The sequence below is a fragment of the Dermatophagoides farinae genome, chromosome 2 (genome assembly GCF_024713945.1).
Source record: "Dermatophagoides farinae isolate YC_2012a chromosome 2, ASM2471394v1, whole genome shotgun sequence".
Taxonomy (NCBI): Eukaryota; Metazoa; Arthropoda; class Arachnida; order Sarcoptiformes; family Pyroglyphidae; genus Dermatophagoides; species Dermatophagoides farinae.
Window position 1 is genome coordinate 4,224,716 of NC_134678.1, and position 21,298 is coordinate 4,246,013.

Consider the following 21,298-nt stretch of genomic DNA (forward strand, 5'->3'; position numbering starts at 1 on the left):
AACCAATAAATTACCAATAATATCAACAGTCGTAAACAAATCGTAGTGTATGTTTTGTTTATTGTTTCCATGGATTCCTCTATCTATTTTTCTTTCTTTCTATAGATGTGTGTGTGTGTGGGTGGGTATTTACATAAACATTGATTATGATGATATATGAGAAACCATAAATTTCTCATAATCAAAAATTGACAAAATGAAAGTTATCAAAATTGAATTTAGGACGTCATCATTGAGCGGAAGGATGTTGATAAAAAAAATACTGATAGAAATAGACTATGGTGCATTATTAGTTAAAAACCTCGTGAGTGATTTATACATTTCCTATGATTACGTTAGAAAAAATACTTATCATCATCATTTTTTATCAACATTGTAAACTGAAGGTGAATGTCCATCCATCATCCATCATCATTTAATTGAATGATGATAAACATATTTCATAAAAGTTTCACTGTCGCCATCTAGCGTCAAATGTTAAAAATTTAAAATCAATTTTTTTTATTTCAAAATTGTTGAAATTGATTTAATTTATTATTATTATGAAAATCGATTGATTTTTTTTTGTTTATTCATATTCGAATGGTTATTTGATTTGCTATTTGATTTAGTGATTTTGTTGTAAAGAAATGGATGATCATGCCTATTATAAACCTAAAGAATTTATTTACAAATTGTATAATCTTGATGATGATAATGATAAATGAATCAAGAAATAATGAGTAGACCAAAAAGAAAAAAATTAAAAAAAAAAGTCGAAGCAATGATTGGATTATATTAACAAGAAAAGGTTTGTCGTTTTTGTCTTATTTATTTGATGGACAGAATAAATGACACATTTATAACTAGTGTAAGTTGATAATTAATTAGTTGCATATAATTCAAATATCAGTTGAATGAATTTAGAAAAATGCCAGCTTTAAAATGGCCGAAAATAGAAATCTATTGTATGAAATAGTTATTCTAATTTGTATGATGAAGTAATTCATACTATTTTACAACAATTATCTTGTATTTTTTGTGTGTATTTGTTGTGTGTGTGTGTGTGTGTGTGTGTGTGTGTGTAAGTATGTATATAATAATAATATAATGAAATTATCAATTGAGGTTTTGCAAGTCCATCGATTTGTAGTAGGTTTGTATGGAAAAATATATGTGTACATGTTTATGTGATGATAATGATAAAATCAGATCCATCCAAATGAATGATGATCAAATCAGATGAGATCAATATTTAGTCAATGTGATATTTAAAAAAAAAACAATGATGCTGATGACGAGATGATTTCAGAAAAATTCAGCTGGTTTTTTTGTTGAATTTTTTTGTTGGCAAAATTGTCATCAGTATAATGTCACGATGAGGGCTTCATTGATAGATCATTGATGATGAGAATCACGGTTTTTTATGAGAGAATTTTTTTTTTCTTTGGGTGGTTTTGATTGATGAACATTTCTAAGCAATTTTTTTTCATAATACTTGAAATTTCCAATTGGCTTTTTCCGTATTATAATCAATACATTCGTTGGGGCCGCCTGTTAATGATCCATTCGGTGGTGATGTTCGTGATTGTGATGATGCTACATGATTACTAGCATGTAGGCTAGCATGTGAAGACATTGGATTCATATGTGCACTCATCGGCGAAGGACCACCGGCTACCATTTGATTTGCTAATGAAGCTGAACTCATCGATGCTCCTAATTGTGTATGATGATGTGACATGGATGGCATAGCCGACATGGCATGATAATCCATTGCGTTACCATAATGATATGCGGACGGATGTCCATATCCTTGTGATGGATAACAAGGGCCACTAGTAGTCGGGGCATTGCTTGCCATTTGATGATGATGATAGGCTGCAGTTGCTCGTTGCATGCAGCTATTTCCGGCCATAAGATCTGATACGGGCGCTATCGCTGCTGGACTCCATATTGAACTATATGACATGTTGGCACTATGAATGAAAATGAATTATTAATCAAACGTGATCTATATACATATTACATTACTATTATCCATACCTTGAATTGTTTGATGTGACTGATGAACAAAGTGATCCGGTGCTATTACTACTAGATGTAATACTAGTCAATGATGGTGGTTTATATGGTGAATCGCGATTGATTGATGCTGGTGGAGAACTAGTTGATGATCCTGTAGCAGTGGGACTTTTTGCTTTTTTAGGCCGATTCTTATTCGTTGCATTTTGATTACCATTTTGTGCTTGTTGAGCTTGTTGACGGCATTTAGCACGTCGATTTTTGAACCATACCTTTAATGGTCATAATTAGTATATAATGAAATAATGAATATTAATCTAAATCGGAAGAATCTGTTTTAAAATCACTTACCTGTACTCTAGATTCGGGTAGATTAATTTTTAATGCAACCTCTTCACGCATAAATATGTCTGGATATCTTGTTTTGCCAAATAATGCTTCCAATATATCCAATTGAGCACGAGTAAATGTTGTACGTTCACGACGTTGTTTTCGTGGTGGTTGATTTGGTCCACTGGGTGATAATGTACCTGAAAACAGGCCAGTAAATGGAGTTGAAATTAAAATTTTTTTTTCTTTGATAAATTTATTGAAAACGAATCATTTCTACATTCAAATCAATATGTAAAAACCGAATAGTTAATGATATGGTTTGTGTGATAGAAGTTTGAATGTAGTAGCTACATAGAATGACATTTGTTGATGACGATGAAAATAATACAACGGTCAAGATCAAACCAAATGCTGTGTTATGCTAGCTGCCATTAATCTGGTTGATGATTACAACAATTGTTTGGAACAGGAAACATGAACACACACACACATTCAAAGCAATCATTGAAGAAAAAAACTTCCAATCAAAAGAGAATTTTAATCCGACAGCAAAAGATTTGGGTATGGCTTTCACACGGTTCACATACACATCGCCATCGTGTCGACAAAAAAAGTTGGGTCAAAATAAAAATAACCAGAAAATAAATCTGCCATATGCAGAACAGAACTCAAAACGAAAAACAGTCAGCAGGATTAACATTGAATTGTAAATTTTGGTACATATATAGGATCACTCATCTTGGAAAAGAAAGAATCTACCCTGCCATCAAAAGTTGGGTCGAAAAAAAAGAGGAGAAAAATTCGTATTCATTGCCATTGGCAGATGTATGAAAATTGACATTTTGCTGTTCAACAACAAACCAGGCTGGATCCTATTTTTTTTCTCTCATTCATTTTTTACAATTTCAAAATCTTAATCCGATAAACAATTAGATTTGGTCTTGGGTCAACTGTAGTCCTACTAAAACTACTACTACTACTGTACAATCTATATATACGCTTTAACAAAGTCCTAGAACGAACCAGTAATCTTAATCGTCATCATCATCATCATGATGGAAAGCCGTAATTGATTGAATAGTGACAGAAGTAATAGTCATAATAATAATAATAATTGTAATAAGCATCACTTTCAATGATCGAGGTCGTCGCAGCTATTTCAAAATTGAAAATTTGCATACCAAAATAATAATAACAATAAGAACAATCAAAACAAGATATAAATCCAGGTATATGTCGTCGTTTTATATATATAGAGTTGGAAAATTTTCTTTTCAGATGTAATAAATACATGGCTTGAATTATTTTTTTTTTAAATTCATCTAGTTTTCATCACAGGGTGGTGGGTGGAAAAAAAATGAATACAAGGATTATAGGTCGACCTAACCAACAAATACAATAGCCAGATTAGTGATCATTGTTGTTGTTGACGGTCAAATCATCAATGATACGATAGGATCTGTAATCGATATAACCTGGACCAGGACCCTTAGTCTAGCTTTGGCTGTATATATCATACCTATCATGAAACATATCACAATGAACATTCATTCAATTCAAAACAGGATTAAATTCATTTTGTTCAGCTCAATTTTTTTAATCCGACCATTTTCTCGATCCTCATATAAGACTTGCTTGGCTGTGTTCTATCCTAATAATTTTTCTTTTCACTCTCCTTTCACACTCATTTACAATGAGCTTGAATCGACGATACCCGTTTCATAAATAATGGTGACCCACCACCGAACGAACGAGACATACCTAGTTGACCAGAAAAAAAAATCTAAAGCTTTAATAATAATTAACAACAATGATTACTAAAACTAAAATTGTTGTTTGACAAATTTTACACCACTGATTGAAAATCAAACATTACTACCACCTGGAACGATTTTTTTTTTTGCATATTATAGCTTCGAGATACACTAATATATATTTTTTTTAGTGTCAGAAAAAAAGAGCCAAGATCATAAAAAAAAACTAAATGAATGATGTGAATTCTTAATGTGTTCATCATCATGATATTCAAATATATGATTTCGACAAATGTCAATCGGATAAAGTGTCAATCGAATAAATTCTATTAACTTATTGAGAATTGAGATTTACAAAAAAAAAGTAAAAAAAAAATTATCTTTGGAAAAATCGAAACACAAGTATAATTGTTGTTTTTTAGGCTGTTTGTTACTAGACAGTATCGGAAATGCATATCGGAAACGTCTCGGACAAAATTTGTTTTTATGGAAATCAATAATGTATTTGCTCACGAATGAATTCAAAGAAAAAAATTGCATATCAGTGGTTCTTAGGTTGGCGAGACACAATAGATTCAATTTACCATGAGTGATTGTCGTGCTGGAACAAAGTAAACTTTTGAATTGGTCAGACACCATAAAACAATCTAAGTGGAGTGAGTGATCTTTTTATTTACAACCAATTTGGATTTTTTTTTACAATTCCAGAATTTTCATATAAAAATGACAAATTTTATATACTTACCAGGATAGCCAACGCTTGGATGTAATAGATCACTTGGTGATGTTATACCAGCGATTCCATTCATAGCATAAGGATTTGATTTCAGATAGGCAGACATTGCATGATGGCTACTATTCATGGTTGTTGGGGAAGTAAAATTTGTATGGCTAGCGGCCGATCTTGTAGAAAAGTCGCCAGAAAAATTCGTAGCCAATGATGATGGTGATTGTTGGTGTTGTTGATTACGATAATGTGATTGAAGTGATGATGAAGGAGGATAACTAGTAATGTTCAAATTAGCCGTTTGATTGTTATGAAGATTAATGGTAGATGGTGATGCCGATGATGTGGATGTCGATGAACAGTTAGGATTGGAAGACAATGATATATCTTCTGTTGTACTAATATTGCTAATAGGTGTGGATGTAGGCGATGGTCGTTGTAATTTTTTTTGGATCAGATTCTCAAGATTTGCTGGTCCGTTTCCTACAATCGATTGATGTGGTTGTATGAGTGATTCGTATGAATCACTATATGTTGTATCAATGTCAGATTTTATTTTATATTTTGAAATAATCAACGTTTCTTGTTGTTGATCAGTTTCAGTATATTCTTGTTTCGTTGATGATCGAATAGGTGTTGATGATGAGGATGAAGATGACGTGATTGTTGATGTTGGCGATGAAAAACCCAATGTATCGACTCGCAATGTTTGATTATTATGTGGATAATTATAATAATTTGAATGTGGATGTTGCTGCGGATGATGATTGAATGCGTAACCGGGATATGGAAATTGACTGGTATTGGTCAAATTTGATCTGAAAATATTAGATTTGAACAAATGATAATGAGAATATAATTGATTAAAAAAGAACAATAATTAAATTATTATCAATTAGAAAAAATAAACTATATATTTACAAGTAATAACGATTAGAAAATGTAGGTGTCATTTAGCTATGATGATCTTGATGGTTTTTTTTGTTGCAAATTATTGTCTTTGTTATCGATTTTTTTTTATTGAGAGATTATAATTAGTATATCAAAGGTGTCGATAGATTATGGCCAAAGAATGAATGATCAATATGATGAGTATCACTTGTAAAAAAAAACAAACCGAATCCCTCATAAAAAAAACATTGATAAAAACCAGAAGAGTAAAAATCCGTAAAAATCAAATCGAATTAAATGATTATAATGATGATGATGATGATGATCAAGAGGATGAAGACGACAAAAATTGAAAGAAAATCCAAAAATCCAATAATAATAATAACCACATCCGAAAATTGACTCTTTTTGCATGAAACAAAAATCTTTGTTGTTGTTTAGTGTGATTATAATTTAATACAATATTGTATGTGTGTGTGTCGATAGATTAAAAAGTTATTGTCGATAGATGAAAAAAAAGTAGTTAGACAAACACACACACACACACTCACACACATGCACACAATAGCCAACACGGACAACAAGGTGAACGGTTAAACCAGAAGAAGAAAAAATTTGGAATAATATATGAAAAGATGAAAGAAGATAATCTTGATCTGGACAAATACGATTAAGAGTTTAAGGTGGTGTATATAAATATATAGGAGATTCAGACGACAGATACTCTAAATATCTATGTGTATATATGTGGTTGATCAATGGCTGCTAATCAAATAATCGTATTTAGCATTCGTAATTTAATCGCTTCTTTTTTCCTAGCTCGCTCTTGCTCTTTCTCGTTCGTTTGTTTGTTTCGATGTTATGTGCTGTTTCAATGAAGATGACGATCAAACAACTGAACTACACTCATGAAATTCAAACTCTAAAGTGAAGACATGGTTTCGATTCGGTAACGATGGTTATTTTAAGGGATTTTTTTTTGTATCTATGTATGTATGTATGTTTGGACGAATATACACGATGATAATATTTTAAGATCTACAGCAAACGAATAAATGACGACAACAAACAGATTGTGTTTACACATACAAGCCATAGGTCCTTGTATATGTTATTGTTGTTGTTTGGCAGCTTTTTGTTCCAGTTATTTTTTTGTATGCATTGTAAACACTAGTCATACTCGTTTTGGATTGGTAGTTATCAATATTAATTTCCAGCCCATCGATACATTTATACATGCATCATATGCTCCGCCTTGTCAAACATGTTTGATCCACCCATTTAGCAATAATTCGTATATTCAAGTCATTCAGTTTGGCACATTCGTCAATCAACCAATTGGACGCCCAATTTTATAAATCGTAAACTGAACAAACCACCACCAAACAACTAACCTAAAAAATAGACTTGCGCTTGGCGTCTCTTATGATCAATCTTATTTTAATTGATCTCAAATATACGGCAATGATGGCGGGACCCGACAATAATAACAAACAAAAAAAAAATTTTGCACAAGACAAGCAAGAAAAGAAACAAACATATGAAAAACCAAAAAGTAAATCCCCGGCGCAATCAACCAGCTAAGGCAACAAACACACACCACTTACACAAGACGATGACGATGAATGATTGAAAAGAATAATCCGAACAAACAACAGTAAGCAAAAAAAAAATTGTATCGTTTTCGTATTGGTCGTTTAGAACAAAATTAATACTTTCTCTGACTCTCATACATTTCCTTTCCACATCAAATTAATTGATGACAACAATGATGATCAGAATGAATCAGTGTGAATGAGAATAGTTTGCTCAAATTTCTCATTATCATTATTGATCAACGAAAGAAAAAGAGAAAAAAAGGATATATACAAGAATCTATTCGGAGGCTAATCGATAACAGCAAAAAAAAAGTAATCGGAATCTTCTATAGCTTTAAAAATTGATTGATAACAGTGAATAGACAGAAAATATATTTTTATATTCTATTTTTACTTGGTGGAAGAAGAGAAAAAGCCGGAATCAATTTTTACTTCAATAATGCATGTATGTGTGTTTGATATAATCACATTAAGTTCTTAATGTTCATCTTCATCATTATGATTATCATCATGTTTTCATCTTAAAATAAAAAAGAAAAAAAAATAGATAGATAGATAGATAGAGAGAGAGAGCAGAAAAAACACAACGTATCTGTCTATTAAATCTATTTACAATATACAATAACGATCCCGTCACCGTAAATGAACACACACACACACACACATTTTTGGTCGTAATAATGATAATAAAGTATGTTCAACTGTGTATCTTGGTAAAGCTTATCACCAGATTATCGCCCTTTTTTTCTAAAGCTATTGATATAGCGAAACGAAAATTGATCCCTACTTAACTTTGAAAATAAGACTTGTGAACAAGCATCTTTTTCTTATACTTCTTGTTGGATGATTGTTCACAAAAAAAAATTGATGATTATTATTATAAAATGATGCTATTATATGGTGAAAGAATCAATATCAAAATATACACACACACACACATACAAAGATAGATGAGATTACCTATTAAATTAAACAAAGATTGATATACAAGCACAGTTGTATGAATGGTGTAAATGAATCCAATTTAGAGGATGAATGTGGTTTTCTTGTGTATGAACGACAACCCTTGTATATTCTTTACTAAATGTAATGTATTTTTATCGGATTGATATGATCCATGATTAAAACATATTAAAAACAAGCCAATTGTATTATATAAAGCATACAGATTATTATGTTGATAAGAAGGATTTTTCATTTTGTTGTCATTCAATACCATATAAATATGGTGACAATTAATATTTTAATGATAAATTACTTAATACAATTATATATGACTATATATAATCATATTATCTCAAATCATCTTAAACATCACCTTGAATTTTTATAGAAAAAAATCATTTGATCCAATTATATTATGTAATTATTTAAATCTTTATTAAAATCATCAGAATTAGTATCAAACAAATAGATATAATTGAAATTTTCAATAGCCTTAATCTTAGCAAAAAAAAAGACTAATGAAACAATGTCATTGAATATGATGACTTTGAAGATAACAACCTGAAAATGCTTCATATATATTGTGATTATTATTATTAACCATGAAGAATAAATCATGTTGACGACAAAATGGATTAAAATGGTCATTATCATTTATGGGTAGCTAATATACTTGAATTAGACACTAATAGTAGCAACAACAACAACAACAAAAATACCCATACACATAGTGTTTACTTGATTGAAATAATAGTATATTATTATTAACCAAATTATCATTTAGAATAAAAAAAGAAATGTAAAAAAAAATGAATTCTTTGATCTCGTGCCATTTGGAAATTTTTTTTTACAATATCTTTATCTGTCTTTCTGTAAAAATAAATAAATGTCTTCTGTTTTGTTTTTACTCGAAATGTTCTCTCTCTCTCTCTCTCTCTCTCTGTCTTTTGGTTCAGATTCATGTTGTTGTCGTTGTATTTGTAAGCTGCTTATGAATGCTTTTCAAGCCTATTAGAAATTGCTATTCTGCATGTTATTTTTTTCTATTGTTATATATTCCCATATGGAATAGATATATACAAACCTATGCCAACTAAATATACACGCATAGAAATATGGGTATAAACTAATCAGAAATCAAAATATTTGACTTGTCGTCGTTGTCGTCGTCGTTTTTTTGTTGATTATCTGTGTCCATTGTCATGCTGTAAATAACATTTTTTACGTTTTATTTTACACAGTAAAAAAAAAGATATTTTTCGAATACTAAAACTACAATTTTGTTGTTGTCTTGAGGGATTCCTCAGATTGAGTGTTAATTGCAGCTAAATGATATTCACGCAGCAGGCACATATATATTTAATATAATAGTGTTAATTGAAACACAAACACACACACACACCAACGATAATGGTCAACATTCTATGCTAAACAAAAAATAAAATTAAAAGACAAAATTTTTTTTTGTCATCTTGCCAAAAACTTTCATATTTATACAAATCATATTCGAAACAATTTCATTCAAATATTATTGTTACAATAATGATTTGTATTTCATCATCACAGATACAATCAAAAAAAAAAACAAAAAACAAGAATCAAATTGCAACAACAACGATAACAACAAAAACTTGACCTACAATCCTATTCGATATGATTCAAAGTGAATCATCGATCAATTGGAAAAAAAGTTTTTGAAAAAAAAATCTGAAATATAACAAGATAAAAAAAATGATGAAACATTACATATTCCTAAGGCAGTAAACTATGATGGACAATTACAACCGAAATTTGATTGGAAATAAAATGACCATTCATTCATCTGAAGTTTCATTGTTTCGATTTTATTTTATTTTTTCTTTTGAGGTCATCAAAATGTCAAAAGAATGAAGTGTTAATTTTCCTATTGTATGGTATATGGTGATGAACAATGGAAAAATAATGTTACACTTTCGTAACAAAAGAGATATTATGTATCGTGAATAACATCCTCATATTACAACATATGAGAAAGTTTCACCGCTTCCACTAAAAACTAAATGATGAAAACAAAATCCAAGCAATTGTGAACCTAGCCAAATGAAAAAAAAATACCCATCCAAAATAATAATAATAAAAAAAACAGTGTTGAGCATCATGTTCCATGTCATTTTTCAAAGCAAAAAAAAAAGACCGATGACCTTTTTCAAATTTGATGGATTTGAAAAAAGGTAATAAGAAAAATAATTTGCCTTTAAATAGCGGCTTTTTTCTGATTAAATTTTTCATTTTTCTTGGTAAAAACTGTTATTTGTCGCAAAAACATAAACAAAAACACAAATACACAAACACACACACATTTAAACTATTCTTTTGACAAACAATAACACTATTTCCACTTCTTTCTATGAAAAAATACAACCGATTGATTGATTGATTGTCGTGTGCATGTTTGTGTGCAAAGAAACTTCCTGATTATCTTCCACATGAACAAATTTCAATTTAAAAAAAGTTTCCAATGGATCTTTTATGGTGTGTGTTTGTGTGTGTGTGTGTTGATCCATGTTATCATTTGCACACTTTACAAACACACATGGCCGATATCGATTTTGAATCTCGGTCCAATCAACTCATCGATCCATAACTGATATATCTATAAAGAGTATCGATTTTTTTCCATTTTCGTTCAGAATACAGTAATATTATTTTAAAAGAAAATCTTAATGGCTTTTAATGTATCCTGTCTTTATTTTGTCAAATCATTCATTCATTATCAAATGAGACGCCATTCGTCATGATAGTTTTTTTTCTAGGCCAAAATAAATTTTTTTTGTTGTTGTTGTTAAAGTAATATTTATATACACGAGAATTTTGGTTATTTTGTCGGCATTTTTTTTATCTCATTTCTTTATTGTTTGTATTAGTTATCAAAGGATTCTTTATTTGAAAGGTTTCGTTTTCGTCTATGACGTTTAATCCGGTTGTCTATTGCATTGGTGATAATATTTCAAGGGTCACTTTCACTGAAGAAAAAAAAAGATCAACACCAACAAAAATGAAAACATTAATTGTTTAAGTTTTTCAATCTTTTTTTTTAAAAAAAGGGGAAAAAATTTCAGTTACACGGATTAATTTAATCGACTTAAGGTTAATACCCTAAAACGACTTACTTATGTTATCACTTTATTTAATATAATGATAATAATGATTAAAAAGAAGTAGGGTAGTAGCAAATAAAGAGAAAGAATAAATTTTAAGGCTTAGCGATTATCTTTTTGTATTAAATAAAGTGAAGAGATCTTCAAATATACAAGATTCACAACAACGACGTGAATTAGTCCAATTAAATGGCCATACGTTTAACACAAAAATTATTATTATGATTGACCAGAAAAAAAAGAAATGATCCGGTTATGAAACAAGAAAATCTCTTTAAGCCAGATTAGAATACAATCAGTGTAAAAAAAATAATTTCAAGAGTCATTTGTAACAATATATTTGATTATGGATTTTAGAAAAAAAAGATTATCTATAGCTAATGTGTCCAATTTTATATTTTCAATGAATAACTTGGAAAAAAAATCTCTCTACAGCAATGGGCGGAGGGGTGGTTAGTAAGATATACTAATATTTACAAGATTAATCCATTGGATAAACAACAAGAGAGAAAAAAAATTCGTTTTCAGGAACAGGGTGAAGGTGATTACAACCTATGTTTTTTTTCTAAATAAACAAGATTTGTCTATTTGTTATTTGATTGTTGGCTTTTGACAGTTTAATACCGTTTTAATATCTTAATTCGGTGATCAATAACTGAAAAAAACCTGGCATTTTATTCTTTACACACCTATGTTACAGAAAAAAAATTATTAAGAATCATTTCTATGTTTTGATGCCAACACATAGAAAAATTCGTCAAAAAAAACGACTTTAAAACTCGAAATTTTTTTTTGACTTTTATATTTTTACCAAGTTTAAAATTTAAATACATATGCTCTGTACAAATAAAGTTTTTTTTCGGATTAATTATTTACATAGCAAATATTAGCAATGTCTCAATGTCACACACAAAAAAAAACGTTCCGAAACCGTCAACGAATAAAATGAAATGGAATTGATGACAGACCAGAAAGAAAGAATAATAATAAAATATATCCAAAGCATAACAATTCGATGTCTTTTTAACCATCACCCATATTATTTTGATTGTGATTTTACCTGAATATCGATCAAACACACATACATCGGTTTCATAGGACACTTAGCAAAGAAAAAAATGGTTACACACACACACACAATACTTGGGACCCGGGTAATGGATATATATCGTCGTCGTCATTTATCTCGGGTTCAGCTGTGTAAACATTGCGGCCGCACAATGTATATATGTGCCACGACAAGACAAAGGGACTCAGAAAAAAAAGAACGAAAGAGAGAGAGGACAGAGATAACAATGACAATGCTCAAACATCTCCCGCTTGTATGTTAACAGTCTCGATCCATTCGATCAGTTAGAATGTCACAAACGTAGTCAAAATGACATAAGCAAATGCACATGTGTGTGTGTGTGTGTGTATGTTTATGAATACCAAAGTATATGTCTTATCTGTCATCAAGTTTGCTTATAGTTTATAAGTTGTCTTGGTATTCGACCTGATATGGTGGATGGTCTATGATGGAATAAAAATAATAATAAAAAAAATAGAAAATCCTTCTGGGCCACATACCAAAAAATAAAATCGAGTTATGACTTGACCGGGCCAATAACCTGAAAACATGCACACGAGACATCGAAAAAAAATAAAAGATCATTTTCAATATAAAAAAAGGATTTTAAAAAAAGAAGGGGCGGTAAGCCCAGCAAATTTTGTTCGTCTTTTTGTCCAGAGATCGATTACCACTTATCTTTGGCCTAATATTTGGAAGTATCAATGACAAACTGTTTTGATAATGATGACCGTTATAGCCAGTGAAACCAAAAAAAAACCAAAAGAAAAAGAGAAAAATTCTCGAGATATTTGGCATTCATCACCCAAAAAAAAAATAAATGCCAGAAGCATTGCTCTTTTTCGCCATATTTTTAAAAAATGAGATGAAGTCACCGACTAAATATTTGAATTGTTCATTCGGTAAAGCATTTCTTTTTTTATCCATTCGGTTTTTTCTTTAGAAGTCCCATCTTCTTGGTGCATTATCATCATTATTGACATGCAAGCACACACACACACACACACACACACCTGTTTAGAATGTTGCTCACAGTCAAAAAAAAACTTTTTTGAATATTTAAACTTTTTTTCTCTAATCTTTTGTCCTTTGTTTTCATTTTACACAATAGATTTCTTCTTTTTCTATGTGTGTGTTTGTATATAATGAATGGAAAAACTAGTCTTGTTTAGCTAATCCTAGTTTAGATTTTTTTTTATTTCGGTTCCCAGTTTTTTTTGTTGTTGTTCTGGTTTCGGTCTGGTTATTCATCTTAATGATGATAATAATTTTTTTGACAAAATGACCTACCAAACAAACAAACAAAATAAGAAGAAAAAGAATGAAAAAGGATCCTAATAATAATGAGATCAAAATTTTTTTTTATTGTTTGGAATTTAAAATTGAGAAGACATTAAAGCAAAAAAAAAAATTTCAAAAACATTTCTTTTTTTGGAAATAAAGTAAATGATGATGATAATCACATGATACGTATGAAAGACAGGCATGCATATATTAAACTTTAACGAAGAATGGTAATCGATGACCAGTAATCATTATCATAGTTGAAGGCGTAGAGATTCGTGTGTGCTTGTGATAAGAATTTCAAAACATCGGAATGTCAAATAATTGATTAATATCCTAATTGAAATTAAAAAAAAAAATTTCAAAGATCAAGTCGATCATAATTAATCATTCTAAGACGGGGTTTTTTTTCTATTTTTCCGATTAACGAAACCGACAGACCAATATAAACGCCATCATTGGTGAACACATTTAAAAGTAATCACTTAAATGGATTACATTATTTATGAAAAGGACACTGGGAATCCGTTTCCATTTTATTCTTGTACATCAAGAATAAATTTTCATTCTTTTTTTTCATTCCATTTTTTCGGTTTGTTCATTGAAAAAAAAAATTCGATAGACTACAACGAAAAAGAAACACCAAAAGACAGTTAGGTACATTTAACTTTTGATGTAGCAAATGTACCAGGTCACGTACTTTAATTATAAGATGAAAGATACGAACACACACACACACATCATATAAGATGCCAGACATAGGTATTCGGATTCAATCCAACAACAACAAAAAAGATTCGAATCATTCAAACAAACAAAAATGGAAAACAAGTTGGTTATAACAACAACAACAACAACAAAAAACTGTAAATTGGGCGGTTACATCAACCGTGGAAACGACCGCCCATTGAATACATCCGTACATACTTATAACCAAGGTGTTTGTGTACATATGAGTGGTGGTACAGAACACGCCCGATACGTACTATCACTACATATCATTCGGTGATGGAATAAAGTATACAATGCTCAGAAAAATAAAATTCAATGGAAAATGGCAGACAAATTGGCGCCTTCCAAATACCGGTATATATACAAGCTATTGGCGTGAAGCGTGCGTGGTTCAAATTCTCCAAAACCAAACAGATACCATTATTATTTTATTCGTCTTTATACCGGTTTTCATTTTCAACAACACAAATACACACACACACACACACAACATAGACATTTTGACACGAGGCATCTGTACATGTATTTGTAATTTATGTGACATTTTTTTTCTGCGAAAGTTTCGTAAAAATATCAAATGTGACAAGGATGTCTTGTCACATCTAGACATTTAGTTTACAATGGAAAAAAAGTCATAATTTTGATTGTCAAGAAAAGAAAATTCAACCCTCAACGGGATACCCTTAATGCTTTGGCTGCAAATAGTTGCTAATAAATACGAGTTTTGTTTGACTTGTAATTGAAACCACGGTAAAAAAAAAATCGTCATCAACATTGACATCAATTAGCAAGGCCATTATTTTGGATTTTCTTTTTTTTCATGTTATATATGTTCATGACCATAACGCCTCGAATGTTATGATCACATAAACATAAACGACAATTTTTTTTTCTTTCTTTCTTTTAATCTTCAATTAAAATGAATTTAAACTTAATTAAACATTGATTTAGATGAACTTTGGCTAAATAAAGGTGAACACTTTACGCAAATCTCAGATTAAATTTCGTCTTTATTGGAATGGAAAAAAAGTAATGTAATACTTGTAATATAAATTGTAGCTTTTTTAGAGTTATTTCAATCAAAATTTGATTGAAAAGAAATGCAATATGAAAAAAAAAATTCGGGAAAAAGGAAACTTTTTTTTCATGCAAAAAAAAACGGTTCCAGACACTTGAAACTCAGTTTTTTCACTCTTTTTCTACTGTGATTCTCTTTCATTTTTTTTTCTTCAATGAATTGTCATTGACATATCAGAATGATATATCAATTGACTAGACAGATTTTTTTAAAATAGAAATTTCAATGGGTAGCAACATTAAATGGTTTCATTTACACGTTCATTTGTTCAAAATGGTATTCAAAAAAAAAAATTTTTTTGCTGCTATTGATCAACCATATAATAATGATAATTATCATAAACATTGTATATACTAGAAAAATTACTACACTGTATTATTTTGCACTCCTTTTTCACATAAATGACAACTGTCGAATTGACAGATTGAAAAAAAAAATTTGAATGAATAACCCAAAATGAATCTAATTGAACACATGTAGTGGTGAAATGAGTTTGTCAAAGTGTGAAAATAAATATGAAAAAAAAATGAAATTTAAATTAACAATTACTGCCACACACACACACACACACACACACACACACACATACACACGCCTACTATTACTGGTTACTGGATTTTTCATATTTTTTGATCAAATAAAAAAAAACATGACCGGATCATATATTTGATAATGAGTTTCCTTTTTCTAAACAGAACAAAAAAACATAACACCTTTTAATATATCAATTTAACATTTAACTGAAATCATTGTTAGAAATAAATTTTTTTTTTATTGAAAAATATAATTTCACACGTACAATATACAACAACAACAATAAAAAAAAAATTTACCCACCATAGTTATCACTTGACACTTGAAAGTATTTTGACCTTTTCACTTTGGTGAGTTTCAAATTAACAATCAATCCATCCAAAAAAAAAAAAATAAAAATAAATGTAATCAAATAATAAATAAGAATTTCATTTCATTCAAATGATCAATGATTTATGAAGTGGAAAAAAAATCGAATCCAATACCAATAATACACACACACACACACATATACAGATATGGAAGCTCTTACTCATTTGTCTTATGATATATATGCCTTTATCGTGATAATTAGAGATTAATATTAATATTTTTGTGTACATTATGATTTACATTGATTGATGTCTAATAATAAAAAAAAATTTGAAAAGTTTTGACCATCATCACAATAATCGACAGGTAACAAACAGAGAAAAAAAATTAAATGTAAATTAATTGACATATTGAAACTGACACCATCACCATATTGATCATCATATTGATTTCAAGTTAAGGGTCTGTCAAATTTGTTTATGCATATGATCGTAGCAATTTTCTCCTGCTGTTGCTGCTGTTATCGTCATTTCTTTCTTTTTTTTGGCAATCAAGGTTATAATGGCCATGATTACATTTTTTTTTTGCTCCTTACTGATTGTCTTGTCCTGTCAATTCAGGCGATCAAATGCACAGAAAGAAAAATTGTAATGAAAATAGCATCCAGCAGAGACATATTAATGACAACAGCAGAAGCTAAATACGAATTTCATTTCATTTTATTATTATTTCAATTTTTTGTTTTTCGTTGAACGTTACCTTTATAATCATACAAGAGAGAAGAAGAAAAAAAAACATCAAAAATGATGTAGACCACAATATATTTGATGTGGAATGAATGTGCTTGGCTTGTTTGACTTTATCATCATCATCATCATATATACATTATTAAAAATGGCATGTAAACTTGTGCAATTTTTTTTTCAAACGTCTTTTCTTTTTGATTTGAATTTTAATAATAATAACAATAATAATAATAATAATTATAAGAGGGACAGGTCAAGCACGAGCAATATGAAACCAATCAGATATGTATGAACAGACAATAGGCAAAGAAAATATCAGTCAAACAAAACGAAGAAAAAACTTGACAAACATTTAACGATAGAGGGATCTACAAAGAGAGAGAAAGAAATGTGACTAGACATGGCGAGTAAAATAATACGAGTTATTACGTTTAAAAGACAATTTACGGGAAAACAAAACAAATGATGATTATTGTGAAACGATAAAAAACAACATAAACACAAGAAAAATCTACTATATTCGATTAGTTTCAATCGATTTGTTTAACAAAAAAAAAAAAAATATCTTCCATATATCCACCAACATGATTAACACTTTTTTTTGTGTGTGTGGCTTGACTTCTGAATGTTTTTTCTTTCTTCATAAAAGAATCTAAATAAACCTGAAAACAGATGAATGGGTCATCATCATTCGTAGATAGAAGACTTGATATGCAATCTTATTTTTTAACAAAAAAAAAAACAAAATGAACCAAAACAAGTAAAATAGAAATAAAAAAACACCTGTACAAGTTCTAACGTATATACGTTATATACAAATCCAAGACCTAGATGTTAAAGAGTCAATAAATGTCAACGGTAAATAATGACTTTGATTTTATTGCCATTCAAACTATACGCCATCATCATCGAATCATCTTTAAACCAAAAAAAAAAATTTAGCAGAAAAAAAACGAATACTCAAAACCAGAAAATTTGTTGTTGTTCGTTAACAAAAAAAAGAAGTGAAGAAAATGGAGTAAAAAAAACTGAAATAAAATTCGCAATGAATCAAATTGTTGAACATAAATTTCGTAGAGAAGCCCACAAATGATCGGTGAAAGAAAATCATCATCATCATCATCAAGAATATAAAAATTCAAAATACATACACGCAAATATAACATGACTTATTATTACTGATGAACAAAAAAAAAATATTTATATGAATGAAACATAAAAACTTTGAAATGAAATCACGAACATTAATGAAGTGAACAAAAATATACACTTACGACAATACATGATGATCACCGTTATGTAATAGTCGATTATGATTGATTCCGTTTTCGACATTGATTTTTTCTGATTGAATTTGATAATTCTTTTGTTGTTGTTGTTGTCGCTGTTGCTTCTGCTGATGTTGATGATTCTGATGCAAATGTTGGCTATTCTTTTCGTCTTTTTCGTTATCTTCACGGTCTTCTTCCTTGATGTCAAACATTGAAGATGTAGCCATTCAAAAATGTCTTTGATTATCTTTTTTTTTAGTAGGAATTTTATCTCATTGATTGATATTTTTATATTTTGATTTCTTTCACTCGAATAAAAATAATGAAAATAAAAAACGATGAAGACAAGAATAGAGATGGTATCATTATCATGTTAGTATTAAAATTAGATGATCAAGAGATTGTCTCTGATGACCCATCTCTGCCCGATACAATACAAATAAGAAAAACACAACATATACAGTTCGAAGAAATATCATAAAAACATCATCATCATACACATAGTACACTCAAACTGATTTTATAATTAAACTGATATTGAAGAATTGATGATCTTGAATTCCACAGGTATACAAACAAATTTTCAAATTCAAACAATATTAGATGAATCAATCAGATGAATTTATTAATAGATTGATTATTCATTGAAATTTTCTGGACATCAGTTAGAAAATCGAATAATAAAGTGAAAAAAAAAACAAAATTGAGTGATATACGAACACAGGTAAAGATTGATTCAGATGATTAAAATAAATAAACAAATAAACAAACAAACAAACACACACACACAAACAAATCAATAAACCAATGGACGTTTGATTCAAATGTGAGATGAGATGAAATGAATTTCGAAGACAAACTTAAAAATGAAAATCCTGATGCTATGCTAGAACTATGTGACCACATCATTCGACGATTATTCGTATGTTTGAATAAGAAACGATTCAATGATCTTCAAGACAGGCAATGGCCAAAAAGCCAGGCAGCCAAAATAAAAAAAAAGAGAGAGAAGCCAGCCAGGCAGCCTTTTTGATTTCAAAAGCCATGCCCGTTTATATTTTCATTCTATGTTGAAATTGTTGTTTGGTCGTGTTTTTCTTCTTCTTTTCTTTGTTTCTGTTGCTGATTTCATTTATTTATTTATTTCGAATGGCAAAAAAAATCTTCGATTTAGTTTTCTGTCAATTTAATTTGAATGCAGCAATAGAACGACAACAACAGAAGCATCAACATTCAAATGACGTCTTTTGGCTATGCACATTGTAGAATAATCGAATGTCAAAACGACGGCTACAACGACGACGATGCATCTATCAAATAGAAATGCGCGCGTTTATCATATTCTTAGTGTATGCGCGTCTTTTTCATGAAAAATGATAAAAAAATCTTCAAATAATAAAAAATTGATCGATAAACAAATGATAATATTAGGTTAAAAGAAAATTGTCGTCTTGTGTCAATGTTTTTTAAATTGGTGATTTTTTCACCATTACAATACAAGAAAAGGATTCGAATTTTATTGAAGACAAAATAACCAATGAGACAATTCATGAATTGGTGTTTATACTACACGGATCCATGTGTGTGGCTTTTTTATTTTTATAAAAAAACACACACACACACACACACACATTTGGATGACAAACAAATTCTCATTGACTTTTTGTTTTGGATCGTTGTGTTCGATTCGTTCACCAACAGTAGCAGATGAGATATTGGTTCAATTTCTATTCAACGAGAATACATACACACTCATACAAACACATGTACTAAAACACAAACATTCAATTAAAATGGCAAGCGTAAAAGCACAATCACTGTTTCACAATAGTAAACAATTCACAAGTTCCATGTATCTCTGATGTGGTGGTGATGTTTTTAGCAACACACAAAAAAAAATCTAAAATTTATTGGATATTCAAAGAATCAATGAAAGTGTGTTGCAAGTAAATTGAAGATAAAAAAGAGGCGCACTCATTCATTTATTGTTTGGAACGAAAAAAAACGAAACAAATTTTCTGCTATCAATGTGAATGCAGAACCAGAAAAAAAATCCAGAACCAGAAAGAAAAACTAGTACCAATAAGCCCAAACGAAAGATAGCATTACGTCGTATGTATCAGCAGAATTCGATGGATGGGTACCAAAATCTAATAGGGTAGTATAAAAAAAATCTCGAATTTGGTGGATGTTGATAGTTGAATACATTTTGCGATGCGGTAGAATTCGACTTTCTATCTAATGATGATGATGCTGTAATGGTGGTTGTGTTGACGGCGACGGCGTTTTTCTCTTCTCATTGGACCGGCAATGTATTGGACAAATATTTACATTGTGCCATCGAGATTCTTGTGAACATCACACACATAGCCATATAGTTAGTTTTTTACTGAAATGCATTGTACGTATATTAATAGATGAATAGAAAACGCATTAAGAATAATTGAATTTCCACAAACACAGAAGAGAAAGAGAAACGTCAATAATGTGAGACTGAAGAATCTGATAACTATTGTGTGTATAGGTTTGCATTAACACACTTACAGTGAAAACAAAATTTTTTACTGGTATAGGGTCTTCATCATCATTGTCGGTCGACGTCTAGTCTTTTTTCAATGTATGTTTGTCGACAAATAATAATATGATGAACAAACAATTTTTTATACGACTCAACTTTAGATACAACGCATTTTTTTCCAAAGCACACATTCGCTTTATCGTTTTTTTTTTGCCAATCATTGGTTCAAGTTCTGGAATTTATTTATTTTTTCTTCCACCAAATGACCATTCAGATTTTGATGGCACAATGATGCTATGAAATCAATTTACTAATTGACCGTATAATACTTAACAAGGCCAACTGATTAATTAACTCGATGTTTG

At 29.8% G+C, this 21,298-nt stretch overlaps 1 protein-coding gene across 2 annotated transcripts; it reads right to left on the minus strand.

Annotated features, from left to right (window-relative positions):
- Positions 1-695: 695 nt before the first annotated feature.
- Positions 696-19,569, minus strand: oc (homeobox protein OTX2). 2 transcript variants are annotated; one of them, XM_047063498.2, is made up of 5 exons: positions 18,419-19,569; positions 4,837-5,636; positions 2,356-2,534; positions 2,026-2,276; positions 696-1,958 (listed from the first exon to the last, which is right to left on the minus strand). In XM_047063498.2, exons 1-5 carry the CDS (start codon positions 18,640-18,642, stop codon positions 1,469-1,471), a joined length of 1,944 nt encoding a protein of 647 aa, XP_046919454.1. In that variant the 5' UTR covers positions 18,643-19,569; the 3' UTR covers positions 696-1,468. The 2 variants fall into 2 exon arrangements, with proteins under 2 accessions (XP_046919454.1, XP_046919455.1); XM_047063499.2 differs by lacking the exon at positions 18,419-19,569 and adding an exon at positions 5,740-6,808.
- Between the last annotated feature and the right edge of the window lie 1,729 nt (positions 19,570-21,298).

Bases quoted from the DNA above. Each gene is read 5' to 3' on its own strand.
- oc (XM_047063498.2), bottom strand. From the start codon at position 18,642: ATGGCTACATCTTCAATGTTTGACATCAAGGAAGAAGACCGTGAAGAT. The intron at 2,535-4,836 runs GTAAGTATATAA...GCCTGTTTTCAG, and splicing joins TCCAAGCGTTGGCTATCCTG to GTACATTATCACCCAGTGGA. The intron at 1,959-2,025 runs GTATGGATAATA...TTTCATTCATAG, and splicing joins GTCACATCAAACAATTCAAG to TGCCAACATGTCATATAGTT.